We start from the raw sequence: 27398 nt of genomic DNA on the forward strand, positions 1-27398 counted from the left end.
CGCAGAGTTTTAAATGATGTCTTTCCCCAGGGTTGTATTCTGCAGTAGTTCTTTCTGGAATCAATTTTATTTCATCACTTTGGAATTTGAGTGGATTCCTGGGCCTCGGCTTGCTGCCTATTTGCTGTCTCTGTCTGCAGGCACCTTGTTGTATGATCCAAAATGAAGTTGCCATCCGCTTCCACCTTCCACATGTTTCCTTTCTTTCTTTCCTTCTTTTCTCTCTCTCTTTTTTATTTAATTAATTTATTCGGATTATATCTCAATTGTTATCCCATTCCTTGTATCCTCCCGTTCCTCCCTCCCTCCTGCTTTCACTCTATTCCCCTCCCCTATGTCTGTGACTGAGGGAGACCTCCTCCCCCACTATATGGTCATAGGTTATCAAATCTCATCTTGTTAGCCTGCTTATTCTTTCTCTGAGTGCCACCAGGCCTCCCCACCACAGATGGTCAAATATGGGGCACCAGAGTTCATGTCTGAGTCAGTCCCCGTTCTCCACCCAGCTGTGGAGAATGTCCTGTCCATTGGCTAGATCAGAGTAGGGGTTCAATCTTTACTACATTTTTTGTTCTTGGTTGGTGCAGTAGTTTGAGCAGAACCCTTTCTTAGTCTTACAAAGTAACCTGTCTGTCTAGAAGGAGGAAACTAAAGTTCCGTTCTCAGCTATTTTTTTTTTTCCTTCTCACATCATGGGAAGTAGGAATCACAGCAGACTGGGGATGGTGGTCTGGGAAGTGCATCTCCCACAAGCATAAGGACTTGTGCTGCCTCAGTTCAGTCCCCAGAACCATGTACAAATGTTGAGCATCGTGGCAGGGTACTGTAACCTCAGTGGTGGAGCGTCAGACAGGAGGACACCAGAGTTTTGTCTTGCAGACAGTTACCTTATTGGGGAGTCTAGGCCAGGAGACATGGCCAGTTACACACCGTGTCTCAGTGGGTGGTGTTCCTAAGGATGACACCCGAGGTCACCCTCTGGCTTACACACATGTGTACACTTAGATATACATGTATATATGCACACCTAAGAATACATGCATGCATGCATGCACATACATATCCACACATTTTTTTAAAAAACCCTCATTGGTGGAATAAAAGGTTTCAAGTTGAATACAACACAAAGTGTTTACCACTTGATTGTTATAAGGTCATAGAAAAGTGATGGCCCATGTGTGGAAGTCGGAGGACAAGTAGGTGGGTTTGTCTTTTCACCCTATGGATCCAGGGCATCAAAGTCATGTCATCAGGTTTGGTGGCACACACCTTTACCCGCTGAGCCATCTCCCTATGTTGTCTTGGATTGTGAGTATTGTCATGATTTGGAGAATTTAAACAGATGCATAACAACACCAACAAAAACAGCAACAGAAGCAGCCAAATCTGTGTCTCAGAGTCAGGAAACCAAAATCTCTCAGGTCAGATCTACGGGTGGCACATTTAAGAAATAAAGCTAAAAATAGTCAGCCTGGTCTACAAAGCAAGTCCAGGACAGCCAAGGGTACACACAGAAACCCTGTCTCAAAAGAAAAAAAGAAAAGCTAAATATAATAATTGGAAGTTCATGCAAGTGTATGTTGTATGCTGAACATGTTTTCTCCCACAATTCTCTGCCTTCCTCTTTCTCACCTCCTCTTACTCCCATCATGCCCCTTGCTCCCCTAGAAGTTTCCTTTCCACTTTCCTGTCATAGACATCATTATGACTTTACATATTTTAATGATGTCTAGGAACCATGAAGTAGAGAAAGCACAGTGCTTGTCTTTCTGAGACTGGCTTAATTTGGTTAATATGGTTAAGTTACATTTTTCCTCCTAAAACAACTTCATCTTTCCTTTTGGTTGAAAAATTCCAGTGTCCATTTTCCTTTCCCATTCCTCTGGTGTTGGACACCAGGCTTCATTATAACTGAGCTACTGTGCTGCAGTGAACTCTAATATGCAATCAGAGTTAGCTACTCCAGGGCCAGAATTTACTCTTGTCAGGGAAAGATCTGTGACGTGGCCTTTTCCCATTTGTTGACTATGGTATACTATTCTGAAATACAAGTACACACACACACACACACACACACACACACACACACACACACACACACGCTAGCTAGACGCAAAAATGTAGAAAAAAGAAAATATGGATAGGGTCATTGAGATGATTTTCTCTATGTTGTTCTTTACTGTATTTATTTGGGATGGAGCATGACTGAATCTAATGCTCAAAGTTTTAACTGGGCTGACTGGCTAGTGAGCTTCCGGCATCCTCCTGTCTCCCCTCGCCAACGCAGGGATGCAGGAGCAAGTGGTGAAAAGATTCAAAGTCCTACCTAGCCATCTCCCTAGTCGTCCCCGCACCCTAATCCTCCGTACTCTTCTAGCCTGCTGTACCCTTCTAGCCCTCCATACTTCTATAAGTACGCTTCTCTAGAAAAAGAATCATCCAGAAATAAAGTCTAGGTCAGATCTGGCGGACAGAATTTTTTTTGTGTGTGTAGGGCATTTTGATTGATCACCCTGGGAGGAAAAATCTATTTGGAGAGTAGAAAGCACATTTTGAGCTGCTAGGCTTTTGCAAAGAGTAGGAGGAGACAGAAATGCCTGAGTTGAGTTGTAGATGAGATTGTCTTGAGGGATGTGAGTTCCTTTTGTTTGTGTTAAAACCTGGATCTTCATAATGTTATGACTGCCGTACTCAGCTCATCGTACAATCTCAGGTCGCCACAGCCTTGCAGAATAACGACCTGTTCTGAGACTTCAGAGCAGACCAGGAGTCCCAGTCTTGCCATTTGTTAGCGAGTTGCACAAGTGTCTCAGCAGTTTCTAGTAGTAATGTCCAGGGATGTGAAACAAAGAGATCTACTGCCGAGATCAGTTCCCCCCACCCACGCACAAGCACTTGTGGATCTTCGGCTGCTGCTTTTGGTCTTTGAAAAATAGATCTGGTTAATGGCCAGAAAGCTGCATTGGATCACACTTTTTTTTTTAAATCTTTAATGATGAGGAAAGGGATGTGTGAGCCTACTCTTGTGAACTCACCCCTGCTAAGTCAGCGTCTTTTAAATGCCGTAAATATTTATTACATATATATTTAACTTTTGTAAAATAATCTTTTTACTTAGCAGTGGCTCAAAGCTTGGGGTGTTAATTACTTTAATATTCTTTTAAATTTACTAGAACGCAGACTTTTCTTTCTTAAGCATATGATTGCATACCTAGAAATGTCTTCAGGATAAGATGGAAATATATAGTGTTAAAATAATGTAATATTTATTAGAGATAATTTTAGTTAGTCCTGTTGATACAGTCAGGAAACCTATAAGTCTGCCTTTGGCTAGCTCTCTCGGAGCTACCAGTTGATGGGAACAGAAGCTAATCAGATTCTAGAATGCAGTGCACACAGGGTTTTAAGTTCAACAGCATGCAAGTGTTTCATTGACTTGCAGCGTGGAGTTTTAACATCACACAGAGATCTTGAAAATAATTATAATCTCTCAGTGAGGAGACATGCATTTGTTGTCACTACTGTTATTATCAAATCTACACTCTACTCTTAAAAATAAAGTATAGAAGCGAACGCTACGGGCTGGGGCTGGGGCTCAGTCAGGAGAGTGCTTTTTTGAATGAACAAAGTCCCACGTTAGGTACTCAGCATCACATACACTGGGTGTGATGGCCCATGTTAGTGGGACTGGCGCACAGGAGATGGCGGCAGGAATGTCAGAGATTCAGGGTCATGCTTGACTCCATAGGGAATGGGGACAGCCTGGTATACATGAGATCCTGTCTCGGAAGAGAACGCAGTGTATCTGGGAACTAGCCACTTGAGATTACTAGACAACACTTATTAAAGTATATCTGTCAAGGAGTAAAGTATTTTAACTCCTCAAGGGCCAAGCAGCCCAGATTGCACTTTATTCTGAGTGGGGGACCCAGAATTCCTCTAGGGCAAAGGAGGTCTGAGTACAACCCCTTAGGACCCAGTAGCCTTCGTCAGGTGTCTGTGCTCAGCAACACTGTTGCAAAGTTACATCGATATTATTTCAATTGAAACCCTTATGGCATTTCTCAGTTAATTAATTAATCCATCAATCCATGAGGTGTGGTCTCATTCTGTTGCACTCACTGACTTTGAACCAAGGGATCCTCCTGTCTCAGCCTCATAAGGAATAAGATGCACAGGTGTGTTGCCACTGTGTCCATTGAGTATATTTTGCAAAGACATTTAGCTTTAGTTTTGAGCACCATGGCCTACAAGTATTTAATCTAACTGGGGTATTGTCGAAGGAGGATGAAATAACAATCTGAAAATAGTGTGTTTCATGCGGAACTGATGATTGACAGCATATTTGTGTTTGCTTAAGAAGTAGTTGACCAGCTCCATTTGTTGAAGATGCTATCATTTTTCCATTGAGTAGATTTGACTTCTTTGTCAAAAATCAAGTGAGCAAATGTGTGTGGGTTCATCTCTGAGTCTTCAATTCGATTCCATTGATCCACCAGCCTATTGCTGTGCCAGTACCATGCTGTTTTAATTACTGTTGCTCTGTAGTACAGCTTGAGATCAGGTATGGAGATTCCTCCGGAGGATCTTTTATTGTATAGGATTGTTTTTGCTATTCTGGGATTTTTATTTCTCCATATGAGTTTGAGAATTGATCTTTCAATATCTTCAAAATATTTTGTATGTATTTTGATACGGATTGCGTTGAATCTGTAAATTGCTTTTGGTAAGATGGCCATTTTTACTATGTTGATTCTCCCGATCCATGAACAAGGTAAATCCCTCCATCTTCTGATGTCATCTTCAATCTCTTTCTTCAGAGGTTTAAAGTTTTTTTTTTAATAAGTCCTCCTCAGACTAAGGCACCAGCCAAGGAGAATATAGGCAGTAAACTTCGAATTCCTACCAAGACCTAACCGACGAACAGGATATTCTCCACCGTTGAGTGGAGAGTGAGATCTGACTCTCACACGAACTCTGGTGCCCTTTTCTGACCACGTCCCCTGGATGGGGATGCCTGGCGGCACTCAGAGGAAGGATAGCAAGTTACCAAGAAGAGACTCAATATTCTAAGAGCATATATACAGGGAGGAGGTCTCCCTCAATCACAGACATAGGGGAGGGGAGAAGGGGGGAAGTGGAAGGGAGGGAGGAATGGGAAGAAACAGAGGAAGGGCTAACAATCGAGATGTAATATGAATAAATTAATAAAAAAAAGAAGTAGTTGTCCTTCTTGCTAGATAAGCTTAGATGACATAGGTTCTGTATTTATCTCTTATGTGTAGCAGCAGATAAAAGCTGAAGTAGCATTTGTTGAGTTTCTGTAGCCATGAAGGTTAAAATATGAAAAATTATTTTGAATAATGTTATTTTTACTCGATTTTATTTAATTTTATGATAATGGTTTCATTATGACATTGTACTGCATGTACATAATGGGTTTTGATCACATTCACCTTATTTATGGTTCTTAAAGCATTGGTTAATATTCTTGAATGCTTCCATAAAACAGTCCTGTAATTTTTTTTTTCCAATTTGCAGTTACGTTCATGAGGAGGTTTTAAGGTGTCTGTGTTATTTCTTTGATTTTTTTTTTTTAAATAGACAATCCCTATCCAGCAGAGAAAGACGGTTCCACTTTCTTCTGGAATCACATCATCGGCCCTCCCTGCAGATTATCTGGTTGAAATTAATAAAATTTTACTCACTATGGACGACATTGAATTATCACTTAATTTTCCTGAGCTCACCACCACTGTCTATGAAGACTTCTCTCTCCAGGAAGATGCTCTGAAGGTAAAAATCCAAGTGCTGACCTCCAGGAGCCATGGCTTCTAGAAAAAGTGCAGAAACAATGCCGGGATTCTCTCTCCCTCTCTCTTCCTCGTTGTCGTTGTCACTTTTCCCCTCCTACCTTCCCTTCCACCCTTACTTGCTCCCTCTCCCTTCCTCTTCCCTATTTTTTTTTTTTTTTTTTTTTTTTTTTAGGGCAGGGCCTCCTTGGATAGCTCAAGCTAAGTTGATGCCCACATCCCTCCTCCCTTTGCCAGCCAAAAGCTGGGATTATAGCGATGAGGCCCCATGCTCAGATGGGAAGCTGCTATTGTGTTTACTTAGGTGATCCTTGATTTGCTCCAAATTAGTGATAAAGTGTATAAACAGTTGAAACCTTACTGTATTCACTGGTGGGATACAACATGTTGGTTTTTTTTTTTTTTAATTTAAAAAAATGTGGGTTCGGACTTTTATAAAAGCACGTTTATTTGCAAGTGCAGAACTCTTATTTTAATCTTATGTAAATTTGATTGTCACTTGTGTCAAATGATGTCAGGTCATCCATATTGATTTAAGATTAGCTAGATACCCAGGTGTGGAACTGCATATTGATCTCAAGTTAAAGTTTTAAATTCTTTGAATGTTTCTTCCAAGCACGTGACTGTGCTGCTATATAAAGTCATAGTAAAATCTCTGATAGGTTTGACATGTCTGAGGGATTTGAAAAATCATTTCCTCATTTAAGCTACTGTGATTAGGTGTTTAAATTCTAATTCTAGTTATAAGCTTTTTTTTTTTTTTTTTTTTTAAACCTCCATAGAATGTTTTTAAAGCCTTTCTATATCCCACCTTGAAGTCAGTCTGAACGTCTGGGAGGTGCTTTTCCATCTACATTGTGATGGCATCCCTCACATTTCAGTAACTATAAGATTTTCATATAGAAAAGTCCTCCATTTGCACATGCGACAGTAATTAGCCTCATTTATGTTATATGACTGAGATGCAGGGAACCCTTTATCTGTGACGCTCTTGCTTTTGGTCCTTGACTGGATTCTGCTTTTGTGTGACGATGTGTTTGCAGAATGTCAAAGATCAGCTGGACAGACTTGGAGAGCAGATTGCCATCGTTCATGAGAAGCAGCCGGATGTCATCCTGGAAGCCTCTGGTCCTGAAGCCATTCAGATCAGGGATGTGCTGACTCAGCTGAATGCCAAATGGGACCGAGTGAATAGAATGTACAGTGACCGCAATGGGTGAGTTAGAGGAGCTCTTGATGCTACTCATGGGTCATTTAAAGAGCCCATGAGTCCACGAGGACCATGGAAAACATTTTCTACATACTTCTAATGAACTTTATTCTTGAAAGAGAAACATGACCATAGGCACATGAACATTTACAACATACTATCTCAATAATATAGGAATACCTTTAGTTTATTTATTTATTTATTTATTTGGCATAAAAGCAGTCTCCTTTTTTAATTAGAAAGGATTTTTATTAATGTTCCTTCCTCCTACATGCCATGATTAATGTGAACAAAGAGCAGAAGCAGCTTCAGATAATTGGAATCCATATATAACCACAAGCTATTTCTTTCTCTTTCATTTTCTTGTTATAACCCTCTGTTTCATAGAATGTTTTGGAGATGTTTGGTTACTAGACTTTGAGCAGGAGCCTGTGAATAGGGGTAAAGAAAAATGGGTATGACTTTTTTCTCCCAGTAGCTGTGAGAGTAGTGAAATGCAAATACAATGTGAAATAGCCTAATAAAAAGTACTATGCAACAGGGAAGTTACCACCAACTAATACATTGGAAGTATTCAGATACAAAAACAAAGTATCCAATTCTTGAAATTTTCTTTTGCCTCTATAATTCATATGATTGTTCAATCATTGAAGAAACACACTTTATTGACCTTTGATGCTATGTAGATTTCTATAAGGGTCTCTGGGTGTAGGTAGGGAACATCCTTGTGTGCTTCCCTATACACATTTTTGTTGTGTTGTTGTTAGAACCTACGTAATAGTTACTTTCCTCATTGGTGACACAAATACACAAAGCAACTTAAAGGAGGAAAAGGGTTGTTCTGGCTTATGGTTTCAGGGGATACAGTTCACATGACAGGCAAAACATGGCCTGAGGGAAAGGAGGCTGGCTGATTACATCAGCAATCAGGAAGTGGAGCGAGAACAAAAAGTGGGGTAAAGTCAAACCTCAAAGCTTCCTCCTCCAAGTGGCTAGACTACTTCCTCCAGCGAGGCTTTAAACTATCACAAATAGCGCCACCTGCTGGCCATGTGTTCGAATGTATGAGCCTATGGGCGACATTTCCTATTCACTACCACCCTTGGTTGTTAGATGAAGGCAATTAAAAAAAAAAAAGGCTGAAACTCTCTCTGTATTATAATGTGCTCTTGGCTAATGTACCCTGCCAGTGGTATTTACAAACACATCCTTCATTTAGAACCCAGCTAACATTGATAGGCACGTGTCGCCAATATTATTGTGTGGCTCATCTTTTAAACCAAGGGGCTGCTACTTATTGTTTCAAAATGTTTTTTTTTTTTTTTTTACCTTGAAGGACATTATTTATATTTTCTGTTTATTGTGCAAGCATTCACAGCCTTTTGTACAGCACTTAAACTTGCTTGTACCCTTTCACGTACAACAAATTTACTCTTGTAAAATTATATCTTACAGTTGTTTCCTTTATGATTGTATGAATGTAAGGAACGTGTACATTCCTTACATTTTCTATGTGTGAGTAAATCATAATGTATGTTTGAAAAACAATCTTGGTTGTGTGGTTCCAAATTTCCATTTAATGACCCATCAGAATTTGCCTTGGCTATGTACTGTGTGTTGAGACCCCAGCTCAGTAGCTGTTTTACTCCATCTTCGATACCATTGGTGCTGCCCACACACCTCTCCTTTTCAAATGATCCTTAGACAGCCTCTGTGCACCCACAATTAAGCACTGACTAGCTCCATTTTGCCTCATTAAACAAATGACCAAATTTTCCCCAATAAATTTTCATTGTCCTTACTGCTAGTAATAATGTGACAATTTAAAATTATGTTATTTTGCATTAATTCAGTTCTGCTAATTATGCTTGACTATAGCATTACTTTTAGCAAATACCATGTTTTCATTTTTAAGTTGTGAATTTCTTCATCCAGTGTGAGAAATTTCCCATAAGTGTTCTAGAATAATTATTCTTTTCTTGGCCTTTGTTTTAACTTGTTTGTTTTGCTTTGTTTTAACTTTAAATGAAGCCTTCCATCATTAAAACCACATATTTTCTAAGAGACTAGTATAATGTTTTTATGTTTCATGGTACTTGAGTGGTAAGAGTATAAATTTGGATGGACCAACATGCCTACAATTAATCAAAAGTGCCTGTGTAATTCAGAGAAGGCAAAAACCTTTTTAAAAAGCAGAAAGAGTGGGCAGAGAAATGGGTGGGGTGGGATTCACACATTGTTTTGCATTTGCCACGAGGCTCATTTCCCAGAAGGGAGTTAGTAAATGCAGCCTACCTTGAAAATGAATTTTGCCAAGCCAGAAGCTGTGATGTCACTCAATTCAAACTCTTCAGTTTAAGTGAGATTTGATTGGCTGACTTATGACTATTTTGAAAGCAAAGTTGCTTCCGGGTAGTTCTGTAGAGCTGGAAGCACCTCTGATTCTGTTTCTTGTGCTCCAGGTCTTTTGCCAGGTCTGTGGAGGAATGGAGGCAGTTCCGTCGTGACCTCAATGACCTCACGCAGTGGGTATCTGAAGCTGAAGACCTGTTGCTAGACACGCGTGCTCCGGATGGCAGCCTGGACCTGGAGAAAGCCAGGACACACCAGTTGGTGAGTGTGTCCCTTCCCAGGACAGGGATGTGCAGGAAGGTCGCTTGCTTGTTTGTTTGGATGTGGTTGCTGAGACGTGTTACAGAGGTTGGGACCAAATGTATTGATTTTTTTCACATACACATATATCACTGTAATTCATCACTGTAGCTTTTCTTCTACACCTAGTTCCGAGTTCTAAAATTCTAAGCAATACAAGCCACCATACAATTTCTAATCTGAATTTTAAAGACGTTAAAAGAAAGAAGGTACTCTTAAACCACTAAAGTGAGAAACAGATGTTCTTTAAAACATTTTAGAAGACATTTCTCTTCTGGAAATTTTGTCTTTAGAATAACACAAAAAAAATATATACCTAATTCTATATCAAAGACAGAAAAATAGATGCATAATCAGCACTGCTTTGTGCCCTAAACACTTAGGCCTTCCAATTTTTTCATTTCTTTCTTTTCCTTTTTAATTGATTATTGTAATGAAAGTATACTCTCCTTGATGGACAAGGTGGATCTCTTGTAGGCTGTAGGACTCAGCCTTGCAAATATGTAACACACCATAAGAGTCAGCCCTGCCGACACAATAGATCTCTGAAGAGAGTATTGTAGCAAGCAGAAGTTCAGACGTCCATTGCGCAACGTATTTCTTGCTTTACTACATTTTAAAAATGTATTTCCTATAGGCAGTTAATAGGGAGCAAAAAAAAAAAAAAGCCTCCTTACTTATCAACATGGTAATGATTTTTTTTTATTTTAAATTTTGAGTTAGAGATAAGTATTTAGATTCAACTTCAAAATAACCCTTAACCCATTCCTTAGAAATTTTTGCAGACCGAGGCAGCATCTCAATAAAATACACATTGAGAATTTTTATAAATGGCTGGACATAAAAATTATATTTGGCCAATATAATTGTGTGTGCACCTGTGCAAGTATGTGCATGCATGTGTGTGTTACAAGTTGCTCTTATATCCTTGTTTGGAAGAAGATGATGGGCAGTTCACTTTAGCCTAATGTGAATGATGCGCCTGTTAGGATGTAAACAGCTGATACTTGTTTCTAGCTACCAAGGCATCCTATGTCAGTGTCAGTATATTTTGCCTGATTATATTCACGAGGATGGATTCAGTTTCCAGATAGCTTTCATTTCCCGTGTCCCTGGAAATGTAATTAACTCCTTTGAAAAGGCATTTTCAGGCATATAAATAGCCCTCTCGGGAATTTGTTTCTGTAGCTGTTAAATTGATGCTGCAATACTGGGTGCACTGAAGGTATCTGAACAGTTTGATCAAGCGGTGGAAATTTATAATGTGCAATCTGTCATAGGAACTGGAAGAGGGCCTCAGCAGCCACCAGCCCAGCGTCATAGCTGTCAATCAAAAGGGGGAGGGCTTTGTGCAGAGACTCCGCCCCTCGGATGCAAGCTTCCTGAAGGATAAACTGGCAGATTTAAACCAGCGCTGGAGCACTCTTGTAGCTGAGGTGAAGGATCGGCAGCCCAGGTGATGATTCAGTTCTTGACCTTTGAACAGAGGGGTGAAGATTTCATGTAAACTACATTTAATCTGATCTAATACCAGGATATAAATATTAGTAGCATTTAACCACTGTCCGTGTTTCTTGTGACTGTTTTTAGGCTATTTAGAAAAGTTCTGTTTAGATGTCCTATGCATAAGAATTTCTTTGAGACTAGGGCGATGGCTCAGATAATAGAGCAGTTACCATGCAAGTGCGAAGACCCTAGGTTAGATATCAGGCACCCATGGACTCTGTCTGTTAGAAAGAGGGGCTTCTTTGATGAGGGATCGGAATTACACTTATCTGGGGGAATAAGTATAAAAAATTCAGACTGTAGCTATGAATTACGTTGATTTAGTTAAGTGGCGGTTGTAAGTTCACAGCCAAGATCCATGACTTTACTAGCCTTGGGTAGTTGGCTAGGTTTCCAGTAGTAGGCATGGCTTCCATTTTGTTGCATGGGCCTTCAGTCCAACCAGAGAGCTCTTGGCTACACAAAGGTATTGCGACACTTCTGCACCCTTAGGGTTATTGTGCCGTGCCTGATCACTGTTTCCCCTCTACAAAAGAAAGCGGTAACGTCAGACAATTGCCTAAGGATTAATGAAATGAGACAGTGTTTAATCTTTAAATTTTTACTGTGTACATTTAAAATATCCATTTCTTATAATAGTTTCTCTCGAACTTACTCTCTCAGCACGTTATTGCTGTATGTTGCTAATGCTGTGTTATTTTAACCAATTTCATTCATATTCTCTAGTACTGGGTATTCACGTGTCACAAAGATCTCAGACTGACATGTGATAAAGTTGAAAGGAAAACACAGTGTAATTAAAGCAAACATCCACGCGAAGGTGTTGCCCCAGAGGCGGGAGTGATGGGCTGTGGAATTCTGCCTCAATGAAGAGGGAACCTACCTGCAGCTGAGTTCTGAGGCACTTTCAGCCATTTTGCATAAATTCTTTCTAGGGTGAGCCTTTGTGGTGAGCTAGCCAACATCCTGAGATGGTTAGCTTATAAAGAGAGAAGGGTTATTTGGGGTCAGAGTTTTACACGTGTTAGTCTGTGAGTGTTCAGCCCCATTGCCTTGGCCCTGCTGTGGGACATCATGGTAGGCATGCCCCCTAGAGCAGATGGCACGCTTCCTGGCCAAGAAGCAGGAGAGCAGAAAGAAAAGGAGACTCCTGGGTCAGATTCTCCTTCAAAATCACTCCCATGAGGCTTTGTAAAATTTCCACCGGTGTCCAATAGCCTCATGGGCTTCTGGGGGATTTCAGACTCAGCTGTGATAGCCTTCTTGAGAAAACAGGTAGATCTGGGATGTGTGAGTAGCATAGCCATGGCTGCGTGAGAGATGTGCCGGGGAGGAAGGGGAAGTGCTTCTGAACTCACAAGCCGTGCTCATAAATGTCCATGGGTCATCCTCTTACTGTGAGGGTTTCTTAGGAAAAATATACTTGACACTGGCAAGACATAGCAACAACAGCTGCACAGCCCTGCCCCCTTGATTTCCAAATGTGTATCTGTGGACTGTGGGCACCACTCTTCTCCAAAAAAACCAAAGTGACTTCAACATACATAGCACTCAGGTTTTAGAAGTGAAAGAATTTATGATCCTCTTTCTCAGTTTCTTGTATTCTCACTGAAGCAATATTTCCTTTCATGAATTCATATTGAACTTCCCTTCTGTGCTCTAACCTGTTTGTATTGGAGCCACTTTGGAACTCCCAGAGGCTCAGAAGTATTGAGAATTAGCGTGCGGTTCAGTTTTGTTTTGTGTTTCTTTTATTGTTTTGCACTGAATGCCTGCAGATAAATTTGCACAATTTTAGCATTTTGGGTGCCATTCTTTTTTTTTTAAAGGATTATTTATTTATTGTGTATACAATGTTCAGCCTGCATGTACATCTATATATCAGAAGACGCTACCAGTTATCATTATAGATGGTTGTGAGACATCATGTGGTTGCTGGGAATTGAACTCAAAACCTCTGGAAGAGCAGGCAGTGCTCTTTACCCCTGAGCCATCTCTCCAGTGTGGTGCTATTACTTAATAAGCAATTCTTATCAATTGTTTGGCCAGGAATTTAGAACTTGTTTCTAATCTTAGGGATAACAGCATATATGCTATATTTAGCTAGTTTGCAGATGAAAATTTTGGGTGACTCAAATTTGTCTTATTGAAATTCCTTGATCTTTTATAGTTCTAGTTTTAGAGCATAAAATTAGTCATGATTATGAAACACTGGCAGTTTAATTTTTAATATTTGTGAAACAATAGGGCTATACAAGTATTTTGGGTGTTTATAAAATTGTTAGATGAGTTTTTAATGTGTTTTATTATAATTCCAGCCGTCATTATTATTGTTTCATTTCTTCTTTATCTTAAAGCTACAGTTTATTTTTAAAAATTAAGTTATATTTTTAAGCAACGTTCATTAAGTTTAAAAAGCATTACAATAGTGTTAAATATTACACCTTTCCAATATGTTACTATTTTATAATATTAATATATAATATTATAACATATTATATATGACATATATTACATACATATTTTGTTGTATGTGTTATAATATTCTATGCTTTTTATGGTTAAAAACATAAAAGGTACAATGAAATGTAAATTCCCGTTAGGGATGGCACAGTGTACTTCATTAAAACATTGTACTTTGTTTTCAAGCAACATCTAATTGCAGCAGCTTAAATAGAATGATTCTGCTAAGCCTTTGACATCTTTCAAACTGTTTTTTTAAAAAAAAATCAATAATCTGTTTTAAAATTTTAAAATAATTTATTTATTGCCTTTACAACCTGATTGTAGCCCCTCCCTCCTCTCCTCCCAGCCTTACCCTCCCTCCTTCTTCCCTTCTCCCTCACCTCTTTGAGCACCCCACTCTCCCTCCGCCACCAGCCCCCCTCACTTTCCCCCATTGGCCCCCCCCACGCCCACTCCAGCTCCTCAGGTTGCATCAAGATTGAGTGTGTCCTCTTCCCTTATCCTTTGGCAAGGCAGCACAGCTGGAGGAAGTAACTGAAGAGCAGGCAATAGAAGCCATGTCAGAGAAAGCCCCCGCTCTCCTTATTAAGGGACCCACATAAAGACCAAGCTGCCCATCAAGTACATCTGTGTAGGGGGCCTAGGTCCAGGCCATGCATGGTCCTTGGTTGGGTGCTTCAGTCTCCACAAGGCCCGCTGGGCCTTGGTTAGTTGCCTCTGTTGGTCTTCTTGTAGAGCTCCTGTCCCCCTCCAGATCCTTCTGTATCCCCTCCCAACACTTTTTCCACAAGACCCTTTATACTTTCCCTAATGTTTATCTGTGGCTCTGAGCATCTGTTTTGTTCTGCTGCTGGGTGGAGCCTCTCAGAGGACAGTTGTTCTAGGCTCTTGTCTGCAAGCATAGCAGAATATTGTTGTTTGTGTCAGAGGTTGACTCTCTCTCTCTCTCTGTCGTGCGGTGAGTCTCAGGTTGGGCCAAGCATTGGTTGGATATTCCCTTAATCTCTGCTGTAACTTTATCCTTGCACGTCTTATAGGCAGGGTAAATTTTGGGTCGAAGTTTTGTGGGTTGGTGTCCCCCTCCCTCTACTAGGAGTCCTGTCTAGTTAGAGGGTGTCCTCTTCAGTTCTCCATGACCTCTGCTACTAGGAGTCTCAGCTAGAGTCACTCCCGCATCCTCTCAGAAGCCTGTCCCATCTTAGGTCTCTAGATTGTCACAGAGATGGCCGCACCCATGGTTTCTGTTTTCTCTGCAGGCCTTCTGTCCTCCCTCCCACCTCCACCATCCCCAGGGCTGACCACCACCCTCATTTCTCTCTGTGCTCCCTCTCCTACCTTGTTCCCTCTCTTCGCCAACTTCTACTGTCTATTCTGTTTCCTATTCTGAATGAGAATTAAGCATCCTCCCTTGGGTCTCTCCTTGTCACTTATTTTCTTTAGGTCTGTGAATTGTAGTATGTTTCTCCTGTACTGTATGGATAAAATCCACTTATAAGTGAGTACACACCATGTGTGTCTTTCTGGGTCTGGGTTACCTCACTCAGGATAATCTTTTCTAGTTTCATCCATTTGCCTGCAAATTTCGTGATGCCATTGTTTTTAATAGCTGAGTAGTATTCCATTGTGTAAATGCACCACAGTTTCTTTATCCATTCTTCAGTTGAGGGACATCTAGGTTGTTTCCAGATTCTGACTATTACAAATAAAGTTGCTATGAACATAGTAAGCTTCATCCCAGGCATGTTAAAAGTCTTGAAAAGATCAGGGGTACAAGGCACATTCCTCAGCACAATAAAGACAATATATAGGAAACCTATAACCAACCTCAAATTAAATGGAGAGATGCTTAAAGCAATCCCACTGAAATCAGGGACAAAATAAGGCTGCCCACTCTCACTGTATCTCTTCTATATAGTACTTGAAGTCCTAGCCAGAGCAGTAAGACAACAAAAGGAGATCAAGGGGATACGAATAGGAAAGGAAGAAGTCAAAGTATCGGTGTTCTCAGATGATATGATATGATGGTATACATAAGTGACTTCCAAAATTCCACCAGAGAGCTCCTTCCTGCAGCTGATAAAAACCTTCAGCAAAGTGGCTGGATGCAAAATTAATCTTAAAAAATCAGTAACCCTCCTGTATACCAAAGACAAACAGTCCGAGAAAGAACTTAGGCCTCACAAATAGTCACACAGTATAAAATCTACAATCTTACTTGTCATCTGGATTCTGATCTTCTGACTGATGGCTGCTATGCCTAGATGCTATTCTTACACCATAAAAAAGACCTACGTTGGGAGTTCCCCTTTCGTCTTCATTTCACTGTTTCACCCCCACCCTTTAAAACCTTGGCTAGATTTTTCCTTGATCTCCTTTCTATAATGTGACAACCTATGCATATATTATACCTATTTAAAAAACTATTCAAGCCTATGTATGCATATTTTTTTAATACTTACAGAAGATTTTAATTCTCAGAACTTTTCTCATTCATATTTTTGCTGTCACGTGAGTAGAATGGACTAATACCTTTTACCTTAGGTGAATAAAATAAAAAAAGGATGTCTTTCAGTCTCGATGGGGTACTTAGAGATAATTATGCATTTTCCTTATTATTTTACATAGAACATTTTCATTTTTCCCTAACTAATACTGTATTATGTAGTATTGGCTAACTTATTAACTTGCCATTTAATTTCTTATGATGAGAAGATTAAGACCTTTTTCAATGTGTCTGAATTTGATTAAGGAAAAAAAAAATCCCTTTAGTCTTATATCTTATCTTTAGCATGGTAGCCTTTACACATGACTGTTAATTTTAATTTTGAAACACATTTAATATAACTATTAAAAATTATTTCTGTCTGGGTTATTGGGTCAGAATTTCTGAAACAAATAGACATTATTTTGCTTACTTACTAATTTCTGTCAATATTTTCCACACTGTTCTCTTAGGCTAAAAGAAGAAAGTGTGCAGGTGGTGGGCTACAGGAGACGCTTTGATGAGTTTGTCTGCTGGTTAACAAAAGCAGAGAGCACTGTGCAGAAGAGACCAACCACAGACCCGGAGGGAAATGCACAGGAATTAACAGTAAGGAGCTTGTCTCTAGATTCTGATGCCGCATCGCTGCACTTAGGAATCAGATAATTTTAGCTGAAGCGGAGAGGAAAGTGAAACTGTCCTTTATGTTAAGTGTGGAGAATTTGAAAGAGGATTTTTTTTTTTTTTTTTTTAAACAAGCAGCCATCATTTTGGTTGTGCAGAGATCAAGCAAAAGATAGGTAACACTGGCCTTGATATTAGGTTAAAAGATTTGAAATGTTTTAAAGTGACTTGGAATATAATACAGCCATGAAGTATAATTTTTAACCTGTAGATTTGGAAGGTAATTGCTTATTATTATTTATCACGGTGACTTCTGCAAGAAAGTCCTGGGTGTTGTGCTGTTAACTCATTACAGCTTGAAGTAGACAGTATTACAGTTCAGCAATCAGATTTTTCTTTTATTGGTTTGTACCCAACAGGAATTTTTAATAGTTACACATCTGCTTACTTGCACGCATGTGCATGCTCTCTCTCTCTCTCTCTGTCTCTGTCTGTCTGTCTCTCTGTCTCTCTCTCTGTCTCTGTCTGTCTATCTCTCTGTCTCTCTCTCTCTGTCACACACACACACACACACACACACACACACACACACACATGCATTCAGTCTATAATCATGACTAATTACATGCTCTAAAATTAACAATATAAAGGAAACTAATATTATTAAGGAATTTCAATATGAGGGATTTCAGTCATCCAAAATTGTCATCCACAAACTAGCTAAATATAATGTATACTTTATTATTCCTGAGAGTGGGAAGAAATTCTAAATTCCTGGTCAAACACTTGGTAAGAATTTCTTATTAAGAAATAGTACTCCAAATAATAAAACTGTGCAAATATTTACCTGCAGACACTCAAACTGAACAGTGTGCTAATTCTCAATGCCTCTGAGCCTCTGGGAGTTCCAAAGTGACTCTAATACAAAGAGGTTAGAGCACAGAAGGGAAGTTCAATATAAATTCGTGAAAACAAATATTGCTTCAGTGAAAATACAAGAAGCTGAGAGAGAGAATCATTATTTCGTTCCCTTCCAAAACCTGAGCAAAATATGTGCTCATCTTGATGCTGGGGTTGTTAATACCTGTTTATCTGTGTTACTGTCTTGCCACTGGCAGATATGATTTTCCTAAGAAAATCTAACAATCAGACCATTGCAGGAGAGGATTGTGGGGCAGGTGATGATAGTGAAGGGCAGTGAGGAAATGAGTGAGATTAAGAGAGAGTGTGCTGGGCCTGAGGAGATGGCCCTGCAGGTCAGAGCCCTGACTGTTCTTGCAGAGGACCCGAGATTGGTTCCCAGCACCCATGTCAGGTAGGCAGCTTGCAACTGCCTGGAACTCCAGCGCCAAGGGGTCCATGCCCTCTTCTAGACTCTCCACTCAATTGTACAAACCTACTCACCAACATATACACTCAACTAAAAATAATAAAGAGAGTGTGTTTGTGCATGCATATACACAAACATGCACGTGAGTGTATGTTCGTGTCCTGTCCGTGAGAGTGTGATAACAATTTTGATAAGCCTATTTTCCATTTAAGGAGCCTGCATCCTAAATTCATAACAATATTTTCTGAAGAGAGTTCTAGTATACTTCTTAATCTTCCCTTACTATGACTTTCTAACCTTGCCTGTCTACTGATAACCCTTCCAGGACTTAGCCCAGGAGATGGACGTTCAAGCTGAAAACCTCAAGTGGCTGAACAGAACAGAGTTGGAAGTGCTTTCAGACAAAAATCTGAGTTTGCGTGAAAGAGATAAACTTTCAGAAAGTTTGAGGAATGTTAACGCGACGTGGAACAAGGTGTGCATGGGGGGGGGATCCTGTCGCATGCTTCTCATGTGAGAGTGAGTATGAGAGAGAGAGATAGAGACAGACACAGAGACACAGAGACAAACACACAGACACAGAGAATGTACCTCAGGTAAGGAAACAACTTTGGGGAGTTCGGTTCTCTTCTCCCACTGTGGGTTCCAGGGATCGAACTCAGATCTTCAGCCTTAGTGCCAAGTACCTGACCCCACTGAGCCATCTTGCTGACCCCTATTTATTGATTTTATGATTAAGGAATTGATGTCTTGTTGCAACTAAAACTGTGTAGCTATAAGTGCAGTATATACATGCGTATTCAGCCCTTTCACAATTATATTTATTCACCTGTTATCATACATGTTCTTGACACTTGAGACTCTTTATTCTAAGGGATGTGTATATTATGGAACACGTAAAGTTATGAATGTCTATCGGAATTTGGCAATAAAACACCAGTAATTATATTCTGGAAACGAGGACCTTAAAATAGCTTCTTGATGTCAAACATGACTTTCCCATGTCTGTTTATTTTTGGTGATTTTATTCCTTCAGTATGTATTTATTATTAGGTCTCAGTGGAATTTAGTGACATCTGACAAAAAATACACCAAGATGGGAGTTGTTTTGCGGTAGAATGGTTAAAAGTAGATGAACTCATAGGATTCTTTTCATTTTGTCTGGTGCCCTCTGGGTCGATATCTGCGTTCTATGTGAGACACAGAATGAATGGTCCTGTCTTTGACTGTCAGTCACTTTACTCTTTTTTAAATTCTATCAAACTGAAGTCATGGTGAATGTGTAGACACACATCTCTAGCTCTGACATTTGACATTTGGGAGCCTAAGGCAGGAGGAAGATCTATTGAGAGCCAGCCTGGGCTACATAGTGAGGCCCTATCTCCAGAAGAGAGTAAGAAGAAAGAGGAGGAGAAACTAGAAGAAGGAAAGAGATGAAAAAACAAGTAGCGTTAGCCTGTATTTAATAAACTAAAAAACTCTATTTATGCTTTCCAAATCAGCCTCTGTGATTATGAATTGTTGCCCAAGGGGTCACTTAGTTATCTGCACCTCTGGCCTGCACCCTTCCTCTGATCTCTACACTTGTATGTTCCATGGTTTCTTCAATGTTTCTGCTTGAGTAGCTAATAGATGTCTCAAAACTTACAAAACTGAGCTCCTGCTTTTTACCTTTCCCTGAGGCCTTAATGTATACCTCATCCCTCAGTTAATGGCATACACATCTCTATTCCTGCCTAACTCAGAAATCCTGAGTCATTATCACAGCACATAAATTATATATGAGTTATAACTCAATAAAGAGACAACTCTTGCCATTCTTACACACCCAGACACACCTAGGCATCACACTTTGTACCCCGCCCCCCACACACACCCTGACTTCTTCCATGGACTGGATAGGTGAGAAGATAGATGAGGACAAAATTTTGATGTGTAGATGTTGGTTGGCCATGAATGTTTCTGCACAATAATTTCAGCCTTATTTACATTAGAAAAAATAGCATAAATTGGACTATACTTTACTATTTTGTATTGCCACTGGCTTGTCCCAAGTCCCCATCATCTCTGGAAAAGCCATCTTCCCTGCTCTCCTCTGCCGCCCTTTCTCTGCAGTGTCTCAGCAAAACGGCCAGCGCTTTGTTAAGGTGTAAGTGAAAGCCAGTAACTCCTGTGAACAGTGTCTGCTAATGATTTTCCATCTTCTGGAGAGTAAAAGCCAATTGTCCTTGCTGTGATTTATAAGGCCCCTTGCAGGGCAGGCTGCTTCGCTGCTACCTCTGAGTCTATCTGATGGTCTCTCTCCTGCTCTCCTCTCCAGACATATTGGCTCCTGTGTCACTTGCTGAATCCATCCTGAGCATACATTTTTATTGAACACACGGTGCTGGTTGGTATTTAGAGAAAAGGGTATGGTGATAAGTTTGGGAGCACCATCCTAGACAACGCTGAATCCTCTATTAGTGCAGGAATTAAGTTAAAATAGATTTTAGAATTGTCTACTTCGGGTAATTATGACATCTAAGACTAAACGATGCTTACTGTGTGGGGAATCTTACACATGTCGGAGCTGCTACTCTAGAATATTTCATTCATGCAATCCTTTTTTACATTAGGAGGGTTTCACTACACCCTGGTTCATGTAATGCCCCATTTTAAGAATGTCGAATATAGGAAAAATGATACTATGTTGCACCCAGCAGGTTTGTCATGGGTAAGACAAAGGGACAGACAGTTAAAATTTGCAAGCTAGGGACATATAGGGGACACTTAGCATACTTTACAATAACCAAGAAAGGCCTGTGGGAGATGATGTTATCTAGGCTAAGTCATAAAAGATAAGCAAGTACTGCTTAGGTAAGGGATAAAGGAACAGGCTTTGTCCAGGGGAAATGCAGCAAGTGGAAGGGTTTAGAAGACACACAATGAGTGAAGTACATTTGTCCTACACCAGATTTATTCTTAGAGATCCTGGTGCATTGACTGTGTGTGGCGCTCTATGGAATTTGAGTGCCATCTTGGGAAGTGTTCACTACTTTGAGGGAAATGGGCAGCTACTGGTTGTTTTGAGACAGATTTGGATTTGAAAGATCCTGTAGCTATGCTGCAGGGAAGGATGGACTCATCCTAAGAATTTATACAAAAAGATCAGAAAGGGTCTTGAGAGAAGCTTCTAAAGGTGGCTTCCGGGAAGATAGAGACCATGAATTGAGTTTTGAATGTATCTGAATATCCATTTGACAGAAAGCTGAGCAGAAGATATATATTATTGGGGCGGGAGGGGGTGTCTTTAGCCTCTGAAAACCCATGTAGGAAATAATAAGTAAGATCAAAGATTTATCCTGCACAGCGATGGCATTTGATGCGTGGTGAAGAGGTGGGAAGGTCAGACTCGCCCAGTGTGTACAGGGTTTGAGTTGTGACAGGAGTAGTGGACAGCTTCAATGGTTAGCATTCTTAGCTTACTGTCAGTGGAGGTAAGGGCTCCAGTAAGATTACTGTGTCTAGTGAGGGTGGAGATGCAAGCTAAGGTGTCAACCGAAAGAAGATTGACTGAGCTGTCATTTAGAGGAGTGTCTGTCTTTCGGAGATACAGTCATCTTCATTCTCCCTCTGTGTTTGGCTTGATGCTACAGATATGCAGAGAAGTGCCTAGCACACTGAAGACACGCACCCGAGAGCCCTGCTCCGCCTCCCAGATGAGGATTGCTGGTAAGATGCCCTTTACTCATTAACATAGGTGGATTTGCCGTGTGAGCTTCCTATTAGAAGAACTCATTGAAAAACCATTACACAATTGCTGTTCATGATTGTGAATTCAGACTGTTTGGATGCTAAGCTTGGGGGAATCAGTTCACTTTTGTGGTTGGAGAGATTTGCCCGTCCCTGAGTTAAAGAAGTACCTGGATGGCCGTGGGTCCCTCTGTAGGAGGAGGGAGGATAGGTGGAAAATATTAAGCTAGTTTAACAGAGAGATGCAGCTTTTCAAGTCATCAGGCATTGGCTGCCACGGCAACCTGTGTTTAGTGTCCTGATGTGTGTTTGTGTGTGTGTGTATGTGTGGAGGGTATTGAAGGCTCCATCTTGCAGGAAACCATGCAGTAGGAAATATTATTTCTCTAGATGTGGAGAATGTTGCGCGCTCTCATGGTTCCTAGTTATTTCCTCCTATCTGTGTCCTAAGTAGATCATATGGCCACTGTTACTATGGCTTCACACACTCTCCGAAGCACTGTGTTTCACTTGCCATACAAGTTTTCAGTGATGGTTAACCGCAGCTCCTCACTTCTCTTGGCCAGCTCATGGTGAGGCTTTCCTGCTTTTCTTCACTGCCTTCCATATCTCTCCCGCTTCTCCCTTGATCGCCGCCTCCCACCTGCTGCCTCCTACATGTGATCACCTTTTCTGCCTCTACCTCTTCCATCTCTTCCTCTTCTTCATTCTTTTCTCCTTCCCCCACTTCTTTGAATTTCAAGAACTGAATATTAACTTCTTGATGTTGCTGGCTTGCTTATGAAAACTCAGTCTGTGTTCTTTATTTTCCCCAGCACCTTGTATCAGAAATCCCTGTGGCCCGATTGGTTTCCTTGGTTTGTTTCTAAAACACTTGAATTGAAATTTTTCTGATTCCATGCGCACACACACACTCACGCGCGCGTGTGTATGTGTGTGTGTGTGTGTGGCATATGTATGTATGTACAGCTTCAATTCCATGACCATGAAGAAACAATTTGCCACGCCGAGTACAGCTGCCACTTTCTTAATTTTCATCTTGCTTCAAACCATAGTTGATGTTAATATTATAAAACTACATTTTGTTAAAATACGAGTTATTACTGTTATTTTTAAACATCGATAACCAACAATTTTAAATTTTCTTATGTGAAATGAAAGAGACAGTGTATCTTTTTTTAAAAAATCATTATGACATTGGAGCAGGAACTTTTTGCATACATACTTCCATGTATAAAAGACTGACAGCAAACCCATTTTACATTAGGCTTGCAATTTGTTTTTCTTTTGACAACCATCCATAGAACAGATATGAGACCTAAAGCCAGTCTCAGTATGACTTTCCATCTACACAGTGTTTTTTGCTTTTTAAAAAATTCTGCATTTTTGAAATTACATGTTTATATAAGTTTCTGTGTTATGTGCACATGAATACAGGTGCCTGAAGAGCTCAGAAGAGGCCAGATCCCCTCCCCTGGAGCTGGAGTACTGGCCGTTGTGAGCTAGCCCTCAGAGGTGCTAGGAACTGAACTTGTGTCCTCTGCAAGAGCAATATGTACTGACTCCTGAACCATCTCTCTAGCCCCTTCACAATGCTGTAGTTTACTGTGTTTCTTTTCTTTTTTAAAGTAAAAGGAGCCATTTTAAAAGTAAGTAATTCAAGGACATTTAGTTCATGGGTGATGTCATGCAATCTCCACTGCTATGTCACCCCAAAATATTCCCGTCATTCTGACCTTAGAGTTGTTGTCCCTGGGAGCTTCTCAACCCCTTCCCACAGATCCAAGCCTCTGGTTCCTATCAGTGTGCAGGTCATGTCTATGGACTGGTCCAGCTTGAGCATCTTATGTAAACAGAATCACATAGTCTCTTCCACTTAGCATAAGAAATTTCAAAATTGTTGGTTACCAATGTTTAAAAACAACAGCAATAAATCTGTCATACTGTAAGAAAATATGGTTTTATAATAGTAACATCAACTGTGTTTTGAGGCAAGATGACAATTAAGAAAGGGAAATTGTTTTACCTTTTCACAGTGACTTAAGTATCTGGTTTTGCAGATGACAAAGCTAGGTTCTCACTTATGCTTCTGGGTTTCGTCTGGAATGGTAGTGTAGGTGATACGGCACTGTGTATCTGGGAGAGCATGGTTGTGGTGGTGGTGGTGGTGGTGGTGGCGGTGGTGGCGGTGGTGGTGGCGGTGATGGTAGTGGTGGCAGTGGTGATGCTGGTGGTGGCGGTGGTGGAGATATTACCAGCATCCAGATATCCTGGATGGGCCACAAGGAGGCCAGGGCTTGTCAGCTGTCACCTTGCCAGCCTGTGACCTGCATATCTGTTGGCCTGTGATTACAAAGTACTTTGCTTTAATTTGTGCTTTCTCCATTTTCATATGGAATCGATTTCCTTGTTAGTAGGTTATCTGTTGCCTTGTCCAAAGCTTTGAAGAATAAAAGTGCTGTGGTCACTAATTAATTTCATGTGCATAGCAATTGCCATCTCTCTTAGTCTTTCGGAGATTTTTAAAAATATATGTTTTATTAATTTATTCATATTTCATCTCAGTTGTTATCTCATCCCTTGTATCCTCCCATTCCTCCCTCCCTCTCATTTTCTCCTTACTCCCCCCCCTATGACTGTGACTGAGGGGGACCTCCTCCCCCTGTATATGCTCATAGGGTATCAAGTCTCTCGGAGATTTTAAAAAATACTCTCCGATGCTTTTCTTAGATTTTAGCACTTTAGTGCTCATCTGGTGTTGTGCTCTGGCCTCATAAAGAGACCCTTTCATATCTTAATCTGAAAGTCATACTTTTTACTCTTGATTCCTCAGTCTCAATACAGCTAACTTTCCTCTTATGAGCATGAGGTCAGATGCTTTGCCACCAACTCCCCACACTCCCTACCAGCCTTACTGGACAGTGAATTCAGTATCTACCTGTAGTGTTGTCACTTCTGAGGCCAGGTCACTCTGCTCCCTGTGCCCTGTGCTCTTCTCTCGTGTTCATCTCTTTGAATATCTGAGTTTAGTATAAAGGGATGCAGTTACCATTGGCCAACACTACAACTAGAGAGCTGGCATGGCATATCTCCTTTCACAAATAATTCTCTTAAGCCTTTTGAGAGAGAAGAATTCAAGGGGTCCCATTCTTTATTACTGCATAACTAGAAATTTGCATCTATGATTTTGCCAAGCTGCCTGCATTGGCATTTTTGTTAGAATTGCACTGAATTTATAGTGGGTTCCACGTTGATTTAGTTATTATCTTAACTATTGAAACTGTCAACTTTTTTTTATTATTAAAAAACAAAAGCAAGGGGTTGTAGAGATGGCTTAGTGGTTAAGACTACTGGCATCTTTTCCAGAAGACCCAAGATTGATCCCCAGCATACACATGGCAACTCACAACCATCTGTAACTCCAGTTTTTGGAGGTCTGAGGCTCTCTTTTAGCCCTGTGGGGATCAGGCACACACACAGACATATATTCAGGCAAAACACCCATACACCTAACTTAGACAAAAACTAAAATACCAACCACAAAACAAAGAGAAAAAAAACCATTTATCGATCTTTGGAGAAGATAAGAATTTACTTTAAAACTTTTGGGGGAATATGTGAGATCTTTGTGCAGGTAACAGTGCTATGAAGAACAGAACTAACTCCTGAAGGCCACCCTCTGACCTCCGCACAGAGACAACAGGAGGAAAGAAAATCAAAGTCCTAGGAGGATTAACCCCGCCCCCCCAAAGAAAGCTTTATGGATTTGATTTTCTCACATCTGATAAGATGTGTTTACAAAGGACATATACATCTCAAAAGCAAAATAGAACACAACAAAAGCCCAGGCAGTAGCATTTCTTTCAACCCTGAGGGAAGGGGTTATCTTTTTATCCATATTGATAAGGAAGTAGATTATAAACAAACAACTCCCCCTTAAAAAACCAAAACAAAGCCCACGGTTGGTAGGTATCCCACATTTGGTTCACAGGCATGAAAATACATAGTAAATCCATTACGTAATGGAAACAGCTGTGCATTTGTGTGCGCCAAGATGGAATTCTGTTGATGCAGATGCAGGATGTTCTGCTGCTTGTTGGATATGCATATTCTATTTGGCTAGAAGATTAAATACTTGAATTTAAAAATGTTATCTGATCGAGTAATTCTACTTTGGGAAATCTCTGCTAAGTTAGAGATTGGAAACGTGGAAGATGCTGTGTACAAAAGATTTTCCTTTTAAGCTCTTTGGTAAAGAACGGATTTCAGGAGAAATCTACATGTGCAGCTGAAGGAAAGGTTGTTGCAAAAGTCAGTGAATACATGTGTAGAGTCTTATAGAACTATTCACATTATGGTTCGCTAAGAATGAGATATGCAGTCCAGGGGTGGTAGCGAAGGCCTTTAATCTCAGAACCCAGGAGGCACAGAAAGGTAGATCTCCATGAGTTTGAGGGCAGCCCAGTTTACATAGGGAGTTCCAGGCTGGCTAGGGGTACACTTTGAGACCCTGTGTCAGAGAGAGAGAGAGAGAGAGACACAGACAGACAGACAGACAGACAGAGACAGAAAGAAAAGAGAGAGACAGAGAAAAAATATAATATGAACGTACTATAAAGTTAAGTGAAAAGGAACAGAAAAATTAAGAATAAGCTGGATTTATAATTAAAGAAAGTATCTTGACCTATTGAAATAATGCTACCAAATTTATCATGCTTTTTTTCTGGTACGTGTGTGTTTTATTTACTGACTTCTTTTTGTGTTAGCATTGATCATATGTGCATTCCTGATAGCCTTGAACTTTGTGAGGCCAAGTTGTATTGGCTCTATGGCTATCAAACACATGTGGTTACTTCAAGCCATGCCATTTCTACATGAAAAATAATAACTTCTTAGAGAAACAAAGTTTCACTTCAGTGTACATATATGCATGCCATTTCTACACCTCATCATTACATCCTGTTGACTATTTCCATCTTGCTACATCTTTTGTTTCAGCTCATCCCAATGTCCAAAAGGTGGTGCTAGTATCATCTCCATCGGATGCTCCTCTGCGGGTCCCAGAGATCTCAGTTCCCGCTGATCTGGATAAAACCATCACAGAACTGGCTGACTGGCTGGTATTGATTGACCAGATGCTGAAGTCCAACATTGTCACTGTGGGGGACGTGGAAGAGATCAATAAGACTGTTTCCCGGATGAAAGTAGGTGCAGAATGTAAAGGCTTGACAGGGCAGCACCCTCACCTTGGGTCTCATTTGTTTATCCTTAATTCTGAGAAAATAAGTTTTAAAATACTTCTTATTTGCCAGGCAGCAGCCAGGGCTAATTCAGAAGAGCAACACTTTTCTTCTGTTAGCTCAGGTTGATGTAACAGAAGTCAGGACTCTGTGTAAAACTCTAGCACTGATACCGTAAAGACGGACACGGCATAACCCTAAGCTATGTTTCCACCTAATGCCCAATGCAATGTAGATTAAGTGCTAAAAGGATATTTTCATTTTAGATTTCATAATGAGTTCACTTAATTTCTGACCTTAGAAATGAGTGTCTTCTGACGATACCTCTATTTTTTTTTTTTTT

General features: G+C 40.3%; 1 protein-coding gene across 1 annotated transcript in view; it reads left to right on the forward strand.

Moving 5' to 3' along the window:
- The window catches only part of Utrn (utrophin), a 490302-nt gene that overhangs the window by 204355 nt on the left and 258549 nt on the right, over positions 1–27398 (forward strand). The window contains exons 39-46 of the mRNA XM_051164610.1: positions 5605–5796; positions 6857–7029; positions 9486–9636; positions 10956–11131; positions 16603–16738; positions 18409–18558; positions 21719–21794; positions 26814–27019. Coding sequence (XP_051020567.1) covers positions 5605–5796; positions 6857–7029; positions 9486–9636; positions 10956–11131; positions 16603–16738; positions 18409–18558; positions 21719–21794; positions 26814–27019 — 1260 coding nt within the window. The remainder of the gene's footprint in view (positions 1–5604; positions 5797–6856; positions 7030–9485; positions 9637–10955; positions 11132–16602; positions 16739–18408; positions 18559–21718; positions 21795–26813; positions 27020–27398) is intronic.

This window comes from Acomys russatus, chromosome 21 (genome assembly GCF_903995435.1).
Source record: "Acomys russatus chromosome 21, mAcoRus1.1, whole genome shotgun sequence".
Lineage (NCBI taxonomy): Eukaryota > Metazoa > Chordata > Mammalia > Rodentia > Muridae > Acomys > Acomys russatus.